The sequence below is a fragment of the Schistocerca gregaria genome, chromosome 2 (assembly GCF_023897955.1).
Source record: "Schistocerca gregaria isolate iqSchGreg1 chromosome 2, iqSchGreg1.2, whole genome shotgun sequence".
Lineage (NCBI taxonomy): Eukaryota > Metazoa > Arthropoda > Insecta > Orthoptera > Acrididae > Schistocerca > Schistocerca gregaria.
The window spans coordinates 256,838,215-256,859,118 of NC_064921.1; the positions used below are offsets into that span (position 1 = coordinate 256,838,215).

The 20,904-nt window shown below is 38.9% G+C and overlaps 1 protein-coding gene across 1 annotated transcript in view; it reads right to left on the reverse strand.

Moving 5' to 3' along the window:
• The window catches only part of LOC126336811 (WD repeat and FYVE domain-containing protein 2), a 64,886-nt gene that overhangs the window by 25,990 nt on the left and 17,992 nt on the right, over positions 1 to 20,904 (reverse strand). The window contains exons 2-5 of the mRNA XM_050000855.1: positions 17,769 to 17,910; positions 5,552 to 5,757; positions 1,483 to 1,722; positions 1,220 to 1,325 (exon numbers count right to left, since the gene is read on the reverse strand). Of these exons, the coding sequence (XP_049856812.1) occupies positions 1,220 to 1,325; positions 1,483 to 1,722; positions 5,552 to 5,757; positions 17,769 to 17,910 (694 nt within the window). The remainder of the gene's footprint in view (positions 1 to 1,219; positions 1,326 to 1,482; positions 1,723 to 5,551; positions 5,758 to 17,768; positions 17,911 to 20,904) is intronic.

The following is a 20,904-nucleotide window of genomic DNA, read 5'->3' on the forward strand; positions in this document are numbered from 1 at the left end:
TATCAGGAAGTCGTTTCTGAAAGTATTTATATGGAGTGTAGCCATGTATGGAAGTGAAACATGGACTATAACTAGTCTGGACAAGAAGAGAATAGCTTTCGAAATGTAGTGCTACAGAAGAATGCTGAAGATAAGGTGGACACATCACGTAACTAATGAGGAGGTATTGAATAGGATTGGGGAGAAGAGAAGTTTGTGGCACAACTTGACTAGAAGAAGGGATCGGCTGGTAGGACATGTCCTGAGGCATCATGGGACCACAAATTTAGCATTGGAGGGCAGCGTGGAGGGTAAAAATCGTAGAGGGAGACCAAGAGATGAATACAGTAAGCAGATTCAGAAGGATGTAGGTTGCAGTAGGTACTGGGAGATGAAGAAGCTAGCACAGGACAGAGTAGCATGGAGAGCTGCATCAAACCAGTCTCAGGACTGAAGGTAACAACAACAACATCTAGCCACCTCTGTAAAATATATTTTAACAACAACACGCCCTTCAGCAATGTTAACAATTTTCCTTATATTCCAGCAGTATTAAAATAAGATAGACACATTATCTGAAGCATGAAAAAAATATGGATGTTATAAGCATATAATATAATGTTTCTGTCATTAAAATGTTAACAATAAAGTAATACATGGCAGTTTAGAAAATCTTTGCTTTCGAATATTTATATGTTGGCAAATACTTCAATGGCCACTAAGTTATCCTTAACAACAATGCAAGTAACATATCTCTCCAATTTGTGTATTCTTCCTGCACTTCAGTGTATAACTTGAAGAAATGTAAAGCATCCCTGTCATTTCACAAATAAAATTTTTTTAATTTAAAAATTTTGTCTACTAGACAATTATATTGCTTATGCATTGGAATGACGTACTAGTTTTGATAAACTCCAGCTGTTAAAAATGCAGACATTGCACCTTTTTTGAAATATTTTACCAATGTCTTTTCTTTCACAGCAAGGAACTCAATCTTGGTACTGTACTTAGTGGCACTGTAATATGAAAGCAACAATACACTGGCTTTCAACTAAGCAAATGAAATAATCTGTAATTCTCATTCCATAGAAGATTCAATGTATGAATATTATAAACACAGGTCAGTCTTTCACTGTCTTTTGTCAGATGAGCTATTCACAGAAGAAAAATTACTTTGCTATTGAAGCAATTCATCAACATAGAAAACACTCAGCAGTTTAACACTTCACAGGCCACTTACCTCCTTTCGTTCAGCTGTCATATCCCAGAAAACTAACACATGGTCTTCCCCTCCAGAGATAAGCTGCTGGCTGAGACTAGCATAGCACAGTGCTGTCACCTTGTTACTGTAAAATGTAATAACGAGCTTTATTACTGAATACTGGAATAGCATACATTTATTCTAAATGTCTTTATTTAACGGCTCCAAATACAAGAATCACCACAATAGGCACCAGACACTATCACAGTAATTTTTTCCTTCCTTTTTTTATGCATACTTACTGGTGACCTTGTAGTTCATATGCTGTTCCTTGCTGACCACCAATATCCCAGACAATCACACTTTGATCAAAGCTTCCAGAAAAAAGCAGCTGTTTTTCAGAGTCCCAAGCTAGTGTACGTATACTTCCTGTATGACCTTTCAGAGCAGTTATAACTTGAACACCAGTATTTTCCAATTTCAGCATTGTTATCTGTCCTGAGTAATCCCCAACAAAAGCATGCTTTGAAGGTGCATCAAATCTGAAAGTTGCTTAAGGAAACATGGTAGACAGAAGTTATAATCAGTAACATTAGGCATCATGACATGAAATTTATGTAGATGTCTTGAAATTTGAACTAATACTCTACTTTTGGCACATTTGTTAACAGCTAGGTACCAAATTTTATTAAAGATAAAAGTAAGTGGGAGATTATATTATTATCATCATCATCAGCAGCAGCAGCAGCAGCAGCAGCAGCAGCAGCAACAGCAACACTGCTGGATAAAGACTGCCTCTAAAGCTGCCATGCAGAAGGTCCCATTTATTGTGAGACAACAACTTTTAACATTAAGGCACACAACAGTGACACATACTGTCACATGATTCATGTGACATGGGCAACACTGTGTGTCATGTCACAAGCTGCCGCAGCTATCTCCTGAGCTGGATGGATTCACGTACGACATGTTCAGTGTCTCAACACTGAATTCGGAAACATGGAGTTCACAGAGGTTTACAGGCAGCCTGAGATGCTGTGAAGGCACTATGTGACTTTTCAAAACTTTTCCTAAACCTCTCCAGTCCTGTTCCTTCACCCCTCTTCCTTCCCTTTCACCCCTTCTGCACGGAGGGGCCACTTTCTCTGAAAGCTTGCGGATGTCGTACCATTTTTCATGTGTGTTCTACTGCCACTGCTTGGTTAGCAGATTTTTTTTTATCTATTCAGTTACATTATACAGGTTACTCTAAATGATGGACCTATTTTCAAAAATTCGTGTGTATTCAAGTACAAATCAAAAATGAACAAGCTTTATACCAATGAAAAGAGGAAGTTTCAAAGTTTTTTTACGGATAGCGGGAGGTGATGGTTTCAGAAGCAGCCGGTAGAGTTCACGTGGCAATAAGGCTGTCATTCCGTTTAACTGTCAGTTGTGAATGAGTTACCGGCTGTGGATCGCACGATCTTCCGTGTTCTCGAGTTTGCGAAAAGTGAATCACAAATTGCAGTGCATTTCATACCAAATTCGGTATTCAACCACCAACTCGGCAAAGCATTAGCCTTTAATTTAAGCAGTTTAAACAGACTGGGAGTATGTGCAAAGGAAAAGGCACAGGTTGACCTTGTGTGTCAGATGATGATGTCCGACGGATTCAAGGAAGTTTTGTGCACAGTCCCTGTAAGTCTACCAATAGAGCCAGCTGAGAACTTTGAATACCCCAACCAACTGTATGGAATGTTCTGAGGCAGTGTTTGCTGTACAAGCCCTACCAATTACAACTGTAATGGAAATCCCGTAATTGGTCATGTTGGAACAACGGATGTTCCCTCAAGTTATGGAAGTACCCAGGACATCATTTTTCAACAGGATGGAGCTCCGCCCCATTGGCACCATGATGTACGAGGCTTTTTGAATGACTCCCTCCCTCAGCAATGGATCAGTCGCAGGGAACTTGAGGACCTGGCTCTGCACTCCTGGCCACCGAAATCTCCTGATTTCACACCCAGTTATGTGAAGGAAGCTGTTTACGTCCCACCTCTACCAACCACTCTGAACAATCTGCGGAACTGGATCACTGCTGCCATGCACTCAGTAACAGCAGATATGGTTTCACGTGTGTGGGAGAAGTCTGGCTACCACGTCGATGTTTGCCGTGCAGCCAACGGTGTCCACATTGAACATTTATAACATCTATCACATTTCTAATTATTAAATAATTATTAAAACTAATTAATTACAAATTATTAAATTTATTAAATTGATACCAAACACTGAAAAAAAGCTTTGAAACTTTCTCTTTTCAACCCCTTACCTCAACTCATACCCCTGTAATAGACCTAGATGCAAAACCTGTCCCATACATCCTCCCACCACACCAACTCCAGTCCAGTCACAAAAATCACCTTTCCCATCAAAGGCAGGGCTTCCTGTGATCTATAAGATAAGCTGCAACCACTGTGCTGCATTCTATGGGGGCATGAAAACCAACAAGCTGCCTGTCCACATGAATGGCCTCCGACAAACTGAGGCCAAGAAACAAGTGGACCACCCTGTTGCTGAGCACACTGCCAAACATGATACCCTTCGTTTCAATGACGGTTTCATAGCCTGTGTCATATGGATCCTTCCCACCAAGACCAACTATTTTTAATTACGCAGGTGGGAACTTTCCCTGCAATATATCCTACGTTACTGCAACCGTCCTGGCCTCAACCATTGTTGGTCATTGTCCTCACCCACCCAGCCACTTTCCTGTTCCCTTTCCAGCACTACACAGCCCTCATTCCACCACTGCAGCCAATCTTTTTACTTCTCTTGTCCTCCATTTAACCTGCAGCACTTCAGTGTCTGCCACCCCTATCCTACTCTCCTCCCTCTTCCCCACCCCAGCCTCCTCCTTACCAGTTACCACTCCCATCATGCACTGGTGCTGCTTCTCATAGTGTGGCCTCATTTGCCTGAGACTGCAGTCTGTGACTCAGCATCTCCTCTGCATAGTGAGTAGTAACTTTCCTTCTCATAATATTATTTGTACTTTGATTTTTGTCAGACCACCAATGTGAGTTACAATTGTTACTGATATTGTCACAAGTGAAGGTGGATTCATCATTAAACAGAATTAATTGAATACTCAGCAATTCGTACAACAAAATTCCAGTCACCTACCTTCAGCTCCTTCCCAAAGGTACTGAATCCATTGTAAATGTAAGTATAGAGCATGTTAATACATAATGTGCACCATTTTCTTGTACATATATCATTAATACATGCAGAAATTCTGTATGTGCTTGTAGAAGGACAATGTTCTACCAACTGAATAGTGCCTTCTACTTCATTCAGTCTAATTGCATGCTCATATGAAACATGATTGCTCTGAACTGATCTCACTATTTTGTGAAAATATAAGTAAATACTCTTTAATGTGGTACTCTGCACTTAATAAATTAGTAGTGTCTACCAGCATCTGTGGCAGCAGCAGCATTTCCATTACAAAACATGTACACAAATTGGCATATTCAATATTTGTAAATACAAGCAGCATGCTTAAAATACAGTTTAACTAGCCAACAAATCAGAATCTCGCATGAAAATTTTCATTACAACTTTAACTTCCTAAACAAAAATGAGAATGAACAGATAAAGCCATAGCAACTTGGGTACCAACATGTGAAATGAAAATTTTCCTCTGTAACTAGCTGTATCTCTGTACATGGAATATATTAAAAATAAAGATTCCAAGACTTACCAAGCGGGAAAGCGCCGGCAGACAGGCACATGAACAAAACACACAAACACACACACAGAATTACAAGCTTTCGCAACTGGCAGTTGCTTCGTCGGAAGGAAGGAAGGAGAGGGAAAAATGAAAGGCTTCCTGACGAAGCAACTGCCAGTTGCGAAAGCTTGTAATTCTGTGTGTGTGTTTGTGTGTTTTGTTCATGTGCCTGTCTGCCGGCGCTTTCCCGCTTGGTAAGTCTTGGAATCTTTATTTTTAATATATTTTTCCCATGTGGAAGTTTCTTTCTGTTTTATTTACATCGTCATTAATCTGTACATGGAATGTTTTACTTGAATTAGTTTAAACTACCACCTCTTAAAACGTTTACCATTCCTCCTCAAACACCATATATTTAATTCAACTTGAGGTATACACAAGATAGGAAGTAAAAATTGGACAAAATCATCAAATGTGCATATCAAACTGAGCACAATAGTGATTGTGTGAAAAGTGACAAAATTAAACTCATTATAACAATGCAATCTGATGGGAAGGCAAAAACAGGAAATGCTAAAATTTTAAAGAATTTACAGAATACAATTGGGACACAGATTATTATACGTTTGAATAATAATGATAAATAAGGATACTGTAATGCCGTACACCATGCTTCACTCTGGTAACTGCCAAGAAGGCGGCCTGTTTCTGAGCAATGGTACTGGAACAGCTTATCTCTACCAACACTTAGCACCCATTCACAATTCAATGCAAATAGTATGGATGTTACCCTAGCCTGATGAGCTGGGTAAGTCCGTACAGCAGTCAGACGGTTGAAGTCTGATGCCACAGTAAACTCCTGAAACAAAAATGTCAGTGTTCAAAATTATTCAGTGAAGCTTGCATGAATGTGGAGAATTATTCATGAGCATTTGTAAAGCTTTAACTCGCAGAAATGACAGTCTGGCAAACCGAGCTTTAGCAAACTTCCTCTGTTTTTAAACACACAGCTGCAAGAAGATTAACTATTCAGTGTTCAGTTCAATACGTATATTGGAAGTTTGTCATGTACAAAACGCTTAACTAGAGGGATAATCTCATTACAAAGGCAAGATAAAAATTTATACATTTGTAACAAAGAGAAAATTGATTTCAATGAGGCTGTTTCTCTTACATTGGTGTCTGTTACACAGTAACATAGCTTTGATCCAACTTCACTGTGAAATGGTTTCATTTATATTGTTTTTTAAAGTAGCATGTTGCATGCAATCACTTTAAGTGGGTAAACTGGAACAGCAATCTATCACAAAATTCCTTAGTTTGGATGGTTTATTGTCAACTGAAATTCTTCCGATGTAGATGTATTACTTTTCCCCTTACTTTGCATCACTTGAGAAATGATCAGCTGAATTCAAATATGGACATAACTCTCTTGAAGATGTTCCATATAAAAGATGTCCCAAAACCGCAAACACAAATAAAGATATTGGGAAAGCATACAGTGTGGTACTGGAGAAATAGCATTTTAGCCCTGCAACCTTCCTTAAAAAAAAAAAAAGCTATACACTTACACTCTTCCAGATCATGGCGGCTCAGTATACTGTATTTACTCGAATCTAAGCCGCACTTTTTTCCAGTTTTTGTAATCCAAAAAACTGCCTGCAGCTTAGAATCGAGTGCAAAGCAGGCAGAAGTTCTGAAAAATGTTGGTGGGTGCCGCCACAACTAACTTCTCCCGTCGAAAATATGTAGAGCTACACAGGCATGCTTTGTAGATACAAAGATAAATACTGGCACCAAATCCTCTGCGTCAGTCAAATATTCCAAGACTTACCAAGTGGGAAAGTTCCGGTAGACAGGCACAATAAATAAAACACACAAACACACAAACACACAAACACACACACACACACACACACACACACACACACACACACACACAAAATTTCTAGCTTTTGCAACGGTTGCTTCTTCAGGAAAGAAATGTCTGCTTGTGTCTATGTATGTGCGGATGGATGTGTGTGTGTGTGTGTGTGTGTGTGTGTGTGTGTGTGTGTGTGTTTGCACAAGTGTAAACCTGTCCTTTTTTCCCCCTAAGGCAAGTCTTTCCGCTCCCGGGATTGGAATGACTCCTTACCCTCTCCCTTAAAACCCACATCCTTTCGTCTTTCCCTCTTCTCCCTCTTTCCTGAAGAAGCAACTATCCGTTGCAAAAGCAAGAAATTTTGTGTGTGTGTTTGTTTTATTTATTGCGCCTGTCTACCAGTGCTTTCCCGCTTGGTAAGTTTTGGAATCTTTGTTTTTAATATATCTTTCCCATGTGGAGAGACGAGCTTTTTTCTCCACTCCGAGTTTCGACCACTGCATTTTCATACATTTTCCAACGAAGTAAATTCAAATTCCGTATTGTTCATCTTCGAATGTAGCAGCATTTCAATGTAATACGAAAATCTGACTGGCATGACTGTTTGGGATGTTTGTCTATATGGCCAACTCTATTTGTCAATATGGTCAACTGTACGTTCTGAATTTTTTCCTACCTGTAAGAAGAGATGGTTTCTAATAGGAACTTTTATGACTTGTGAATTACATGCAGTATTCTCTTCACCTTAAGTATAATATGAATATAAACATTTTGCCATTAAGTAGAGTGAGACAACAGCAAACGCGGAAGAATATACATATCATGTCATGTTTATATTCATATTATTCTTATGCCTAATAGTGATACAGTCAGAAATGAAGCACAGCAATTGACTAGATTTTTAAATCTAAGAGGACTAATTTCTGAGCAGAATGTAATGTACTAAAGAGGCGCCTGCAAAGATTTTCAAACAGAGAAAAATTTTCGCTAATCTCTCGTTCAGAACATCATCTATCATACACAGTCTATTATTTGGTTCTTGTTGATCATTATCAAAGAAAGCAACAGTGTAAGTAACAACAAATAGCAGTCTCTTGCCATTGTTTCACTAATGAGACGATTCCTCTCCTCCTCCTCCTCCCCCCCTCTCTCTCCCTCCCCCTCCCTCCCCCCCTCTCCCTCCCTCTCTGTTTTTTAAGCGGCAGTAGCGCGCACAAAAGCAAGCCATGCCGCAAGCGGCAACAGGCCGTAAACATGCACTATCAGAATGCGACAAACAATGCATGACACAGTACAGTAATAAATTTTCAGTTTAGAGTGACAAACACCTATAACAAAGAAAACGGCACTTATCAGATCAAAGAAAAATAAGCAATCAATTCAAACCAGATGAAGCACGTGAAAAAGGAAGGCTACCCGTATAAATACGGACGGAGCACCAGACGCATAGAAATGGCTACCTGGTAAAGCTTAACTGCTAAGCTTACGACTCGAACCAAATTACTATAGCTGTATCGTCATTCATTCAACCTAAATTGTGTCTCATATTCAATGGACCAACTTTTTTTCGATTTGGAGATGCGGCCTAAAACTTTTCTCTCCCCTTGAAATTCGAGTCTCAAATTTCAGGTGCGGCTTAGATTCGGGAATTTTTTTTCCCTTGATTTCGGGTCTCATTTGCAAGTGCAGCTTAGATCCGAGTAAATACGGTAATATTTAAAGGCTGTGATGATCGCAAGTTGTTAAATATTATTATAATTTTAAATGTACTTTTGTTACAATACAAACAAATTTTACAGTATTATATGCCAACAATCTCAACAATGATGTAAGCTCTGGCCCTCAATGAGCAGCTGCACAATAGTTTTGCTTAGTGCACAAACTGTCAATCATGGGAAAAATTAGATTAGAGTTTTACTTAGAATTCCACAATCTGGGCAGTGGTATCTACAGTGAGCTTTAAAAAAACATTTTTGTTATAATTTGAACACTTCATTCGTGTCTTGGCATCACAACTTGGGCAGAATTTGCTTCTGACACATTTACTATTTTGGTTGCCACCACTGGAGCTTGGTACTGATGGATTTCCTGTGTTTATTCTTCTAACAATGGCTGATGACTGTTCTTTCTGGGACAACATTTGTCTAGCTTCAATGTAAGGAATAACTAGGAGTCTTCCCAATTCACCAAGAAATATTCTACTTTGAAGTGTGATCATCTTTGCTTCACGTATTAGTAGGGAGGTTAGGCTTTTCTCATCATCCTCAGCATTGTAGGATGTCTTGAGAAGTCCTTGGCCTAATGCATGTGCTGTGAAGAAATTATCACAAGTGACATTCTGTCTTTAGTTCATGTGTCAGATCCATGGCAAACCTCATATCTTGATTTTTCTCAGGTGCTTGTCCATGTAATCTTCCTATATAGATTTGTCTCTTCAAAACATAAGAAGTAACATTACTACACAATGTCCATATTATTACCCCATATTTTAAGGGTTTGCTCAGTATATATTGCGAGAATGGACAACATCCTCGGAAAGCCACCAGTTGCTCTTCTGCGATTACATCTTTGCAAGGATTACAAGTTCTGAAAGTATTTCCAGCTACTTATCCCACAGAACTCTTATAGGTGCCAACTTGTCATTTACTCTTCATGCTCTTCGATAAGACTTGTCAGTGAAATGATGCAACAAAATAATTTCAGCAACATTATGGCAGGAAAGAGTGCTGTAACTGTTTCTGATTCACTATATGATTTACACACACTAGCCAGTAATAACAGGCCAATACAGGCTTCAAGTGTGATTTCATCTAATGCTTCGCAGCTATCCTCGTAACCTCTTTGATCCTCAATATTAGTCATTTTCACCACAGTACTCCAAATATTATCGTTCATTATAGCTTGAAAAGGTGATTTTATATCACTCACTCTGACAATAGCATACCCTGTCAGACTAGGAGTCAATATTATAATGTTTGCACTAGGTGCTCTTCCAGTTAGCAGAAAAGGTTCTAAGCTCCATATGATTTTTGTTGTCTTTAGACTGAATCAGTTTAACAGCTTGCATATTGTCATTTGAGGTATCAGTCTTCTGAATCAGTTGAAGGATGAATGTTGTCATCACTGATATAAGTTTCTTCTTCATAAATATTCTCCTCACTGTCTTTTTGTCATGACAGCCACAATTACTATAACAGATACATGAACTGTATCTGTTCACAACAGTTGATAAAATGTAACAGATAGCAAAACTGTGCTATAATAATTTGAAAACAATCAGTAGCTTGAATTGTTGCGTAACCTTTGCACATTACTACAATAAGGAATCAGACATTTACTTTGTCATAAAAAACCATTGTGCACATACCTCAGGCATGTAGAAATAAAACTTGGCTATGATATTCAGCTCCCCTTGGCCATACTAACCAGAGGAACACAAGTTTAGCAAATTAAGTTTTAGCAAGAGGAAGAAAAGTATTTTCTCTCTCTCTCTCTCTCTCTCGCTGTCTCTTTCTTTTTTCTACTGGAGCTTTAAAGTATGTCTAGAAAAACGAAGCCACCAAGTTTGGAACAATACCATTTAAATATTAAAAAGTTACGGAAGAATAAATTTCTTTTCTTGTCATGCTGACTCGAAAATAACAGCTGGTTTAAGTGCTTCACAAAATAGCTGACACCTCTGACAGAACAAGAGAAATAATAGGATGCAGTTTAGAGGAAGCAGAAGAGATGTGTCACATTTTTTTGCATTGACCAAACATAAATTCAAAAACTAACTTACCAGATTTGTTTGGAACTATTTTTTAAATCAAACTTATTTTGAACACTTATTTTTTCTTGCGATCAGGCAGAAAGGTTGTGGTTAACATTATCTGGGATGTAAAAGGAATTTTTCTAACTGATTACCTTGCAAAGGGCAAAAACAGTAACTGATTTATACTGTGCGATCTTCTGCACCAATTAGCTGAAGAGATATGTAATGAATGTACCTGCATACTTGAGATACCGATACCAGAGGTAACTGAAGTACTATCCTCCCCTGTGCGGAAAGTACAGGAGCTGTCATTACTTGTCCACTTGACTGCAAGTGGCATGTCAATGGTACATCTAGGCATCTAGTGCTCAGAGACCAGGGAGGACTCATGGTGATGTACCGATCCCCCTCACCAACAACTCTGAGGTGCTGTCTTTTACTCAAACTGAGCCACTGAGACTCACTTCACCTGTTTTGGGCAAACCTGTTTTGTTCCATGTCACCAGGAGGAAAATGAAAAAGCGTACGGGTCTATTAATAGTCAGCAGTTCAAATGTATGGCGTATGGGTACCCCTTAAAATGTTGAAAAGGCTATTCCAGCAGCCACTGAGGGAACAGGATGCCAACCGCAGAATGACGCGCACATTTGAACAAATGATGCCTGTTGTCTGGGCTCCAAGGTCATACTTGGGCCATTCCAGTAACTGACTGAGAAGGTTGGGAAGACCAGCCTTGTGTATGGCATTTCAATGAAGCATTCTCCCCAGAGCATGTCCCGTTGGTTCTGAGTTGAGTGGTAGGACCGAACAAGAGTCTTTGAAGGCTGCGGCTTCCTGGACTTGAACCATGTTAAGTGCCTCCCATAGGTGAGAGCACTAAAATCCTAACTGTTAACTGCCGACGCACTGGCAACGAAGTGCCAGAGTTTGAGGTACTCCTGAAAAGCAGTGAAGCTCACATAATACTAGGTACAGCGAAGCTGGCTGAAACCCAAAATTGGCAGCAGTGAGACTTTTGGGAAAAATTTAAATGTATATCGAAAGGATAGGCAAATGGAAAATGGAGATGGTGTGTTTGTCGCAGTAGATGAGAAACTCAAATCAACTGAGATAGGCCTTGAAGCTGCATATGAGATTGTTTGGGCAAGACTCATTATCAGGGGTAGGCATAATCGCCCATCAGAATCATCTCCTGATGTAACCAAAAACTTTAGAGAAAATCTTAGTTCACTTTTACGTAAGTTCCCCGATCATACTGTAATCTTCAGTGGAGACTTTAGTTAGCCAACAATTAACTGGGATAATTAGTTTTGTTAGTGGTGGCTGTGATAAGACATCCTGTCAAACATTATTAAATGCCTTCTCTGGAAACTACACAGAACAGATAGTTGGAAACGCCACTCATGATGAAAATATGTTGTACCTATTGGCAACTAGTAGATAGGCGATTACTTTGAGGATGTTCACATCAAAACTGGTACCAGTGACCATGACACTGCTGTGGCAACAATGATTACCAAAGTACAACTAAAACAAGCATAAATATTTATACATTCAGCAAATTAGACAAAAAATCAGTAGCGTCATATCTCAAACAGGAACTTTAAACTTTCAACAAAGGGCAGAAGCATGTAGGGGAACTATGGCTCAAGTTTAAAAGAAAGTTGGCCATACACTGAATAGGTACATACCCAGTAGAACAGCACATACTGGGAGGGAACCACCATTGTATACAGTCACTGTAACGACACTTCTAAAGAAACAGAGATACTGCACAGTGTAAAACAAGACATATGGCTATAGAAAGAGCAATGTTGAATGAAACATGTTTGGCTGGCAAGGGATTCAATGCATGATGGCTTCGGTGACTACTACAGCAGAATATTGTCAAATGATAAACCCATCCAATTTAACCCTCTTACATGAAACACGAATAGGTGTTAGTGTCAGTGATAGTGAGAAACAGCTGAAATCATTAAAATTGAACAAAACTCCAGGGCTAGAGGGAATCTCTGTCAGATTCTATACTGAATTTGCAGCTACATTAGCCCCTCTTTGAACTATAATCTATCATAGATTCCTCTAACAAAACACTGTGTCCAGTTCCTGGGAAACAAGGACAGGTCACAACTGCCTACAACAAGGGCAGTAGAAGTGATCCACAAAAGTACTGTCCAATATCCTTGACATCGATTTGTTGTAGAATCTTAGTACATATTCTGAGCTCAAACATAATGAGGCATCTTGAACAGAATAACCTCCTCACCACTAAACAGCATAGATTCCGAAAAAATCGATAATGTAAAACCCAACTCACACTTTTCTCAAATAATATGCTAAAAGTTTTGGATAAAGACAGTCAGGCAGATGCAGTATTTCTTGATTCCAAAAAACATTTGATACTGTACCACATCTATGCTTATTTTCGAAGTTTCATTATAAGTGATATCAAGAGAAATTTGTGACTGGATTGAGGACTCTTTGGTAAGGAGGATGCAACATGGTATCTTGTATGGAGAGGCATAGTCAGGTGTGCCCCAGGGATGGGTGTTGGGGCCCTTGTTGTACTTCTTGTATATAATGACCTTACAGGCAATATTAATAGTGAGCTCAGCCTTTCTCCACATGATTGTTTTCAAATTATTACAGCACAGTTTTGCTATCTGTTACATTTTATCAACTGTTGTGAACAGATACAGTTCATGTATCCGTTATAGTAATTGTGGCTGACGTGACAAAAAGACAGTGAGGAGAATATTTATGAAGAAGAAAATTATATCAGTGATGACAACATTCATCCTTCAACTGATTCAGAAGACTGATACCTCAAATGACAATATGCAAGCTGTTAAACTGATTCAGTCTAAAGACAACAAAAATCATATGGAGCTTAGAACCTTTTCTGCTAACTGGAAGAGCACCTAGTGCAAACATTATAATATTGACTCCTAATCTGACAGGGTACGCTCTCCTTGGCCATACTCATTCTGACAATCAGTAGCTTGAATTGTTGCGTAACCTTTGCACATTACAACAATAAGGAATCAGATATTTACTTTGTCATAAAAAACCATTGTGCAAGTACCTCAGACATGTAGAAATAAAACTTGGCTATGATATTCAGCTCCCCTTGGCCATACTGACCAGAGGAACACAAGTTTAGCATGAGGAAGAAAAGTATTTTCTCTCTCTCTCTCTCTCTCTCTCTCTCTCTCTCCCTCTCTCTCTCTCTCTCTCTCTCTCTCTCTCTATCTTTTTTTTACTGGAGCTTTAAAGTATGTCTAGAAAAACGAAGTCACCAAGTTTGGAACAATACCATTTAAATATTAAAAAGTTATGGAAGAATAAATTTCTTTTCTGGTCATGCTGACTCGAAAATAACAGCTGGTTTAAGTGCTTCACAAAATAGCTGACACCTCTGACAGAACAGGAGAAATAATAGGATGCAGTTTGGAACTATTTTTTAAATCAAACTTATTTTGAACACTTATTTTTTATTGCGATCAGGCAGAAAGGTTGTGGTTAACATTATCTGGGATGTAAAAGGAATTTTTCTAACTGATTACCTTGCAAAGGGCAAAAACAGTAACTGATTTATACTGTGCGATCTTCTGCACCAACTAGCTGAAGAGATATGTAATGAATGTACCTGCATACTTGAGATACCGATACCAGAGGTAACTGAAGTACTATCCTTCCCTGTGCGGAAAGTACAGGAGCTGTCATTACTTGTCCACTTGACTGCAAGTGGCATGTCAATGGTACATGTTGTATGGAGCTTATGCGCATTCAATTGCGAGGTTATCAGTGCCCTTATGAACATTAAAAGAAACAAATGTGGATAAAATTATGATAATATTATCATTCAGTGAGGATGAAACCTATAAAATGACACTCATTCACTCACTCCCACCTCACTTGAATTAACCACATGATCACTATCATACACACGCTAAGACAATGGAGAAAGAGTAAAAGGTGCTACATAGAGATTAAAACACAAGTACAATGATGGAGGAGCTAAAGGAAAGGCACAGGCAAATGTCACTGGCTGATCACTAGCAAAAAACATGGGTGAGCCAGTCACCCTGTTAACACATTAAAACCTGCTCCATAAAGGCTTGGGAAATTAGACAATTCAGAAAACTTCAAAATTTTTAACCACATACATTTGAAGATTACCTAAAATAGAGGCCAGAGCTGTCAGCAAATCTGCCACAGCCTGCTAGTTGGAAAATTAAATGCAGTCCTAAAATGTGGCACACTGTGATCTGTATGCCATAAGCATCACATACTGGAAGTTCCTCTCACCGGAGAAAGAAGTTAAGCATCAGACGAGTAAGGAGGAACTGGCTGGAAGGAGGTGTGCCACAGCCACGTTGTGTGTTGTGGTCTTTACTAGACAGAAGGAGGAGGGGAGGGGAGGGGGGGAGGGGAGGGGAGGGGAGGGGAGGGGAGGGGAGGGGAGGGGAGGGGAGGGGAGGGGAGGGGAGGGGAGGGGAGGGGAGGGCAAGGACAACTACTGTAGAAACAAACCTACAAATTCATATTACAATGTTATCTCATCTTGAACAGCTTTGTTGACCAGTTATTATGTTGAGTACAAGTTAATTTTGAATTTGTCACTTTTTGTAACAATGGCAGGATGGTATCTGTAGCAGCGACACAACATTTTCATTTTCTGAAACTCTTACAAAAATTTCTGGTGCATCATTCTGGTGATATCATCACGCCTTTTCAAATATTCTGTGGACGCCAGAGTTTTACACCCAGACAAAATGTGTGATATGGTTTCCTTACAATCCAAACATTTCCTGCAGCCAACATCTCTTCCTTGCTCCTTCTGAAAATACTTCAATAGTTCCTTGTAGCAATGACCTGATTTTGTATCACCACCAGAAATCCTTTGGTTTCCTCATAGAAATGTGTGTGTTCACTGGGAATTGCTCAATGTTTACAATTCAATATGATCCTGGTTGAAGTCATTCACGTTTCCCATGCATTTATTTCTCATCCATCTTATCAGCTTTGTGTTACTTCCACCTTACATCTCGAGACTGTTCCAGATATATCTGGCAATTGAAGTGCTGTGTAATTTATCACTATCTGCACTGCAGATTTATGAATTGCTCTTACAAAATACTGATTTAGATTCCTAAGTTGCTGCTTGGTATCTATTAGCTCCCTGCAAGCAACAGCTGATTTGTGATGGTGAATGCCATGTTTTATGAGAATTACCAGTTCTTCTGTATTGATTTCTTCTGGGTATTTTCCCCCCACAGTTGTCTTCACTGTAGTTTGGTGTATGGATTGAAATTAGCCACTTTGATTTCTGGCTGGATGATCTAAATTCAGTGCTGTAGTTTTGATAAGACACCAATCTGTATACATTTTCTACATCCACATTTATACTCTTCAAACCACCTTACAATGTGTGGTGGAGGGTACTTTATTTACCACCATCACTTCCTCCCCTTCCTGTTCCAGTTGCAACTGGTTCATGATAAGAATGAGTGTTGATAGGTCTCCATGTAAGCTCTGATCTCTCTAATTTTACCCTTCATATTTCCATTTACTTTTCATATGTACTGAAAAGCCAAGACACTATGACCTGTCACAGATCACCACCTACCCTGCTTTACACAATGGGCAAGCATACAGCCTCCACTCTTTGTGATGAGGCATATATGTCCACCGTCTTGTCAACTACTCATATTTTCACCTTCATTCAACTACTTTCCCCAAAGCTCACAACAGTAGCAGGTGTCAAGCCATAACAGTCTGCCATTTGTCAAAGTTTCTTATATCTACGAATTTCACAATTCGCAGTCCATATGGTCAATAAAATAATTCCGCAGTCATCTCTCCTCTCCTTATATACTTTCCTTCCCAAGCCATATCCACACAGCATTGGCAGGCAGGATTCAGTCCTACGATGGGCAGAGGCCATTATGTTTAGGCTCATTCATGTGTGTCTAGCAGTTTACATTCGCAGTTTGAAGTAGATTAAAAATGTTTTTATTTTTACCGTATTAGGAGTAATATATGAATTTTTATAATTGAAGACATGATACTGTTTGGCAAGCCTCACAATCCGATTGAAAGCTTCTGCTTTACTTTCCTTTCTGGCCAGGAGTTACTACTTCACAAAAGCTCTACTATGGCAACAAATCCATTACACTCTCAAACAAAAAGAAACACTGTAAGCTTGGAACTGCTCTGATAGCTGAACTGGTTTGAGTAACAAAGGACAGGGTTTGAAACATAATTCAAAGTTTCATTTCAGTGCACATCTCATGGCAAAGCAAAGCAACATGATCCCAGGGTGCAAAAGTGTGTGATAAGCACCATTTGTGGTGTAAATTCAAGACCATCATGTAGAAACCTGTTCAAGGAACTTTGTATTCTAACCACTGCTTCTCAGTATATTTATTACTTAATTAAATTTGTTAAAAGTAATACATCTCTATTTCCAACCAATAGCTCAATACATGGTATCAATACTAGGAATAAGAACAATCAACATTAAGACCTAAAATCACTTACCTTGGTCCAAAAAGGTTTCCAATATTCAGGAGCACATATCAATAAATTGTCAGCAACCATTAAGAACTTGGTTTCAGATAAAGCACGATTTAAACATAGTTTGAGAGACTTTTTGATAGGCAACTCCTCTTACTCCATAGATGAATATCTCAACAGAGACTGTTAAGCCAGATTAAGTAAAAATATCTGTTAGATTTCAGTTTTGACAGCACTTGGTCACAACAGTCAACATTAAGTATTTTGTGTATGATAAATTTATTAATAGTGCGTAACAGTGTTTCATTCTGACAGCATGTTAATTCTGTAAATATTAGCTGCTCCAGTTTACCGCATTGTATTCACCTATTTTTGACAGTTTCCTGACAAACGATCATGGTAGTTAGTATTACATTCAAATGTTTTATGTTTGTATGTTATTTTTTCTGAGATGTTCCACACCCATGGGAATCATCTCATATTTTGGGTCTATGGAACGAAAACTGAATCTAATATAAATCTAATCTAATGATAAAAATTGACATCTGTGTGCCATTTACGTTTTCAGTTCTCCCTCTTAAATATTTAAAAAATAACTTGGGATTTTGAACTACAAAAGAAAGGATAGTTCAACTTGTTTTGTGCATTAAATGCACATGGACTTACAGATAAAATTAAAAAAATATTTTGTATACCTGAATGAAAATTTTACATAGACATTGTGACTTACGGATACTGAGCCACTTTCAATCCCTACAAAAAGCTGCCTTGTTTCCACACAGTAAAATAGTGCTGTGGCCCCAGCTGGCATGTAATGGCAAACACTGGGCCAGTACTGGCCACTATCTCTCTTCAGCCAAATTCGCACAGTCCTGAAAATATGAACAAATTTTGTTAATCCAAATGTTTCCGGAAAAATCAACCATTATGTTTAATCCGTATTTAAACGTAAACAAAATCACTGACATTTTCTCTGAAAGTTTAGCTGCCAAATGACAAATCTATATTAATTAGGTCTCTATTCAACAAAATTTAACACTCTATGGATGAATTCAACAAATCTGTAATGCTTATAATACATTACTGTAAATGTACAGTGGGAAGCATTTTCTAGTAATTGCCGCATGTCATATATTTGTAAGACTAAGTTTACAAGTGCACGAAATAGTTCTGAACTGTGAAAATTTTATTGAACCACTTGAGCAGTTGCATCTTGGGAGTTCCAAATAACATGGACATATTTAAAAAATATTATATGATGATGATAATTTAGAGGTATAGCTGGATAAACAATTTTTGTGATAAAATTATAAAATTGTAAGAGTAGTTTTTAAACACTACAAATTTGTCAGATTAGGCATTCACAAGAAAACTGTTGTTTTTACAGAAAATGAATCCAACTGCAATTTTTATGAAATAAATAGAAGTGTACTCATTCTTGTAGCTGTTGGAGCAGATGAAGAGTGTGATTGTATGGTTGTAGCTGTTACCTTTGGGTTAGTACTGTTGTGTTATTTAGAACTGTTTCTGCATAAGTAGTTTTCAAAATACATAATTCGGTAGACATTTTCTGTAACTTTCAGAGCTAACTGAGGAAGATGATAATATTCCTTACGGAGACAACGCTTAAGTTGCTTCAAGATCATGTGAAGCTGTTAGATGGAGACCAGTTTGGGTAAACATTAGTAATGGCAGCAGTGCTTTTGGCCAGAGTATCCAGATCCAATACCATACTCTAGTGAAATCAAAGGACCTATTGACTACTACTTCACAACACTTCATTGACAGTCATCTTCTGGAACACACAGCACAATAGTTGTAATGGCACTCTCTATAAAAGAATCTAGGCAACACACTCCATCTGACAGTCAGTAAAATTGAACATTTAATTGGAACAGCTTTCATATGTCAGTTGTCACTGTGCCACTTAATGGATTATATTGTTTTACTTTATTTTGTGTACCTTGTGTAGCAGATATGATAAGTCAAGGCAGATGGAAGAATATACAGCCCAATTTCCACTTAAGTAACACAGCATTATGGAAGGTTTAGAAAATGTGAACAGAGATCCTTTCGAGCTCGGACCACTCCAACAGCTGTCAAGGGCATGTCTAGTTCAACATATGGGGGAATTCCAAATACATCACATAGTCACAACAACAAAAGTACCACAGAAATTCTGGACATCCACACATCCACATCCACATCCACATCCACATCTACATGACTACTCTGCAATTCACATTTAAGTGCTTGGCAGAGGGTTCATCGAACCACAATCATACTACTTCTCTACCATTCCACTCCCTAACAGCGTGCAGGAAAAACAAACACCTAAACCTTTCTGTTTGAGCTCTGATTTCTCGTATTTTATTTTGATGATCATTCCTACCTATGTAGGGTGGGTTCAACAAAATATTTTCGCACTCGGAAGAGAAAGTTGGTGACTGAAATTTCGTAAAAAGATCTCGCCGCGGCGAAAAACGTCTTTGCTGTAATGACTTCCATCCAAATTCGCGTATCATATCTGCCACACTCTCTCCCCTATTACGTGATAATACAAAACGAGCTGCCATTTTTTGCACCCTTTCGATGTCCTCCGTCAATGGCACCTGGTAAGGATCCCACACCGCGCAGCAATATTCTAACAGAGGACGAACGAGTGTAGTGTAAGCTGTCTCTCTAGTGGACTTGTTGCATCTTCTAAGTGTCCTGCCAATGAAATGCAACCTTTGGCTCACCTTCCGCACAATATTATCTATGTGGTCTTTCCAACTGAAGTTGTTCGTAATTTTAACACCCAGGTACTTAGTTGAATTGACAGCCTTGAGAATTTTACTACTTATCGAGTAATCGAATTCCAACGGATTTCTCTTGGAACTCATGTGGATCACCTCACACTTTTCGTTATTTAGCGTCAACTGCCACCTGCCACACCATACAGCCATCTTTTCTAAATCGTTTTGCATCTGATACTGGTCTGTGGATGACCTTACTAGGCGGTAAATTACAGCATCATCTGCGAATAACCTAAGAGGACTGCTCAGATTGTCACCCAGGTCATTTATATAGATCAGGAACAGCAGAGGTCCCAGGATGCTTCCCTGGGGAACACCTGATATCACTTCAGTTTTACTTGATGATTTGCTGTCCATTACTACCAACTGTCACCTTCCCGATAGGAAATCACGAATCCAGTCCACAACTGAGACGATACCCCATAGGCCTGCAGCTTGATTAGAAGTCTCTTGTGAGTAACAGTGTCAAAAGCTTTCCGGAAATCTAGAAATACGGAATCAACTTGAGATCCCCTGTCAATAGCGGCCATTACTTCATGCGAATAAAGAGCTAGCTGCGTTGCACAAGAGCGATGTTTTCTGAAACCATGCTGATTACGTATCAATAGATCGTTTTCTTCAAGGTGATTCATAATGTTTGAATACAGTATATGCTCCAAAACCCTAATGCAAACCAACGACAATGATACAGGTCTGTAGTTAGATGGATTACTCCTACTACCCTTCTGAAACACTGGTGCAACCTGCACAATTTTCCAATCTGTAGGTACAGATCTATCGGTGAGCGAGCGGTTGTATATGAGTGCTAAGTAGGGAGCTATTGTATCAGCGTAATCTGAAAGGAACCTAATCGGTATACAATGTGGACCTGAAGACTTGCCCGTATCAAGCGATTTGAGATGCTTCGCAACCCCTAAGGTATCTATTTCTAAGAAACTCGTGCTAGCAGCTGTTCATGTTTCAAATTCTGGAATATTCCATTCGTCTTCCTTGGTGAAGGAATTTCGGAAAACTGCGTTCAATAACTCCGCTTTAGCGGCACAGTCGTCTGTAATAGTACCATCGGCA